Consider the following 3407-nt stretch of genomic DNA (forward strand, 5'->3'; position numbering starts at 1 on the left):
CCCACAGCTGCCCTGTTCACAGTTTGACACCCTCAGATGGGCACCAGGGCCACAGCCGGACGCAGGACTGGATCTGCTCCCCAACACCCTGGCCCAGCCATCGACAGCTGCCCCAGGACTCCCGAGGCAGGCAGCGGACAGACCCAAGCCTGTGAATAGCATCTTCAGTGGGGCTGGGGGCAGCGGGGGGCAGGCACAGGAGCCCTCTGGGGTCCTAGAGACCCCGGGAGCCTGGGGGCTGCCTCTGCCAAGCCTGGCAGCTATCTGGGCTCAGATGGCCTTTCCCCAGGAGGAAGGTTCTGGGTAGTGTCTACTCAAAAGTCCTGGGATGGCACCCAGCAGTGGGCCAGGTGTGGTGTGAGTGACTCCCGGGCGGGGGTGTAGGGGGGCCCGCACCTGAGAGCCCTCGTAGCAGTAGAAACCCTTTCTGATCTTGTTCTCGTCCACGTCGCAGAAGGCAGCCACCTGGGAAGGACACAGCACACAGCCTCAGGGGCAGCGGGGGCAGTGCTGCCTGACAGGCAGGGATGGGGCTGGGGCGGGGGGTGGTGCAGGGGCAGGCCCCCACCTTGCGCTGTGAGCCTGCCGTCAGGCTGCGGTAGAGCCGGCGGGCCTGCCGGCCCGCGTTCCAGATGGTGAAGGTTGCCCAGTGGGGCAGGGCCTGCTCTTCCAGGAAGCGGACACGGTGGGCCCAGATGGTGGTCCTGCGGGGGTGAGGGGTGGGTGAGGGGTGTGAGCCAGGAGGGCAGGCCTGTGATACCCCAGGCCTTCCTCCCTGACCCAGAGCCCGCCCCACAAGTGCCCCTGGTCTGGGGCCCAGGTTGAGGATGGGGGGAGCGGCAGCGCTGCAGCTGTTGGCTGAGTGGCTGAACCCAGGAGCCTGGAAGACAAGGTCACGGTCCTTGCTCCACATGGGCCCTCAGACGTGCCCAGCTCATGTCCACGTGCTCAGGAAATGTGGGGGATACCAGGCACAGGAGCCCAAGGGAGACCTGGCCACCCTGGTGTCCAGCACCTGCCACTTTCAGAAACAATGAGGCAGAATGTGCCACCAACATCACTTTTTTTAAAGAGGGAAAGTATACTGTGTTTAGAGGACATCACACGTGGTCAAAGTATAAAGAAATAGGTCCTGTGGAAAATAAACTTCCCGCTTGGGACACCAGGAAATGGAACCTGGGAGATGCAGGAGATTTGGGGAAATGGGTGACTTCATCTTAAAGACGATTCCTCCATGCCTCTGGCTGTTGGAAGTATTTCATAGTGAAACTGTTAAGTGATATAAATGTTGATCATTCTCAATTTAAAATGTAAAGGACAAGATTCAGGGAGCCTCTCATAGGGCTTTTGGGGAAAGACTTTGAAGGAGTTCAATTATTGACAAGCCTGAAGGTGTAATTAGCGCTCGCTGCTCTGTGAGGTTTTGCTGCTCAAAGACTTTAATCCGACACAGAAACTAACATGAGATCACCTCTTTTACACTGTGGGTGGCAAAGCCTCACGCTGCGAAAAGAGAAGAGTCCTGGCATAAAAGACTTATCGCATGAGAACAGGAGGAGGGTGTGTGTGGCACGAGCCATCTGGCCGGACAGCTGCCCCCAGGTACACGGGCACACCATGGCGAGGCACGGCGGGCCACCACCAGGGTCGCCGCAGACCCGCCTCCACATCACCTGCTTCACAGCAGCTAGTACGAGGACACACGCACGTGAACCTTCAGGAGACAGTGGAAGAGATCCCAGAGGCCCAGGCATTTCTTAGCCCTGCAGAGCATCTAAGGTGTCCAAGCACTTCTCAGCTCTGCAGAAGACTTGTGTCCAGAAAAACTGTCTTTGCATTTTATTCACCCAGCGTTTCCAACTCCGTTTTATGGATGGTGGGAACGTGGTTACTTCCCTGAGGTATACCTGCCAGACAGTTTGGTAATGTTTAATGAGATCCACATAGAATAAGAGCAAGGAGCTTAGGTATACATACAAGTCAGGTGGTTATGACAAACACGTACCCAGGTCACCCCCAGCCCTATCAAGAGGTGGGGCACCTCCATCACCCCAGGAAGTTTCTGCTACCTCCCTCCCCTGAGAAGAACAGTCTCGTTTTTGTCCCTGTGGACTAGTTCTGCCTGTTGCAGAAGTATGTGTGCTTTTGTATCCGGTTTCTCTTACTAATCATATACATACATACATACATATACATATACATTTTTACATTAATCCTGGTCTGGCAGGTATCAGTTGTTGAGCAGTGCTCCGTTATAGCGGTGCTTATCGATCACCTGCTGACCGGCATCTGGGTTGCTCCCGCTCTTGGCTGCTAATAGAGAACTCTTGCTCAATTCATTCATTTCTCATGGATAAACACCTAGACATGGAATTCCTGGGTCATGGGGCAGGTATTAATAAATAAAATAAGATCCAACAACTTTCGAGAGAGGATGCACCGTGTTTACACTCCCAAGAACAATGAATATGTGTCTGGTGGTCCACGTCCTCCCCGTGATTTGGAATTTCAGACATTCCTTTTAACCCTTCCAGTGGGTGTGCAGAGGTTAGTTTTCATTTCTCTGATAATAGTGATGAAACCTTTTTCATGGACTAATTGGCCATTTATATATTATTTGTTAAGTGTCATGTCCATTCAAGAATTTTGCTTATTTTTATTAGATTTTATTTTTTGGTGGTAGAGGTTCTTAATATATTCTCTATACTTGTCCTCCGTGAGATACATAAATTATGAATATTTTCTCCCAGTCTATGGTTTGTCTACTTATTTTTCTAATGGTGTCTTTTTAGGAACAAAAAAACTTTGAAGTTCGATTTGTCAAGTTTTAAATGGCTAAAGAGTCTGGTGTCCTAACAAATGTTTGCCTATCCCAAAGTTGTGAAGATATTCCCTGATGTTTTCTTCTAGAAGCGTTATGATTTAACTGCTTCTATTTTTACATCTAAGCCATCTAGAATTAATTCTTCAATAAGGGGGTGAGTTCTTTTTTCCATATGCATATCCATTTGTTCAAAATATTTTTCTTTTTCCATTGAATGCCTTTGGAGACTTTGTTGAAAATCAGTAGTGAGTCTACTTCTGGACTCTCTGCTCTGCTTCACTGATATGTATTTCTGCATTTATGCTACTAATACACTTTCCTGATTGGTGTAGCTTCAGAGTGAGTCTCAAAATCAGGCACAATGGATCCTCAAATTTTGCTCTTTTCAAGATTATTTAGGCCGGTCTGGGTCCTCTGATTTTTTTGTGAATTTTAAAATCAGATGATCGGTTTCTACAAAGAAGCCAGCTGGGACTTTTACAGGGGTTGCACTGAATCTACAGATCAATTTGGGCAGAACTGATGTTAACAATACTGAGTCTTGGGATTTCCCTCATGGTTCAGTGGTAAAGAATCTGATTGC

General features: G+C 49.6%; 1 protein-coding gene across 1 annotated transcript in view; it reads right to left on the reverse strand.

Annotated features, from left to right (window-relative positions):
- The window catches only part of B3GNTL1 (UDP-GlcNAc:betaGal beta-1,3-N-acetylglucosaminyltransferase-like 1), a 106558-nt gene that overhangs the window by 8848 nt on the left and 94303 nt on the right, over positions 1-3407 (reverse strand). Inside the window, exons 9-10 of the mRNA XM_010856395.1 lie at positions 569-704; positions 397-465 (exon numbers count right to left, since the gene is read on the reverse strand). Coding sequence (XP_010854697.1) covers positions 397-465; positions 569-704 — 205 coding nt within the window. The remainder of the gene's footprint in view (positions 1-396; positions 466-568; positions 705-3407) is intronic.

This window comes from Bison bison, unplaced genomic scaffold (genome assembly GCF_000754665.1).
Source record: "Bison bison bison isolate TAMUID 2011002044 unplaced genomic scaffold, Bison_UMD1.0 scf7180017864371, whole genome shotgun sequence".
Classification (NCBI taxonomy): domain Eukaryota; kingdom Metazoa; phylum Chordata; class Mammalia; order Artiodactyla; family Bovidae; genus Bison; species Bison bison.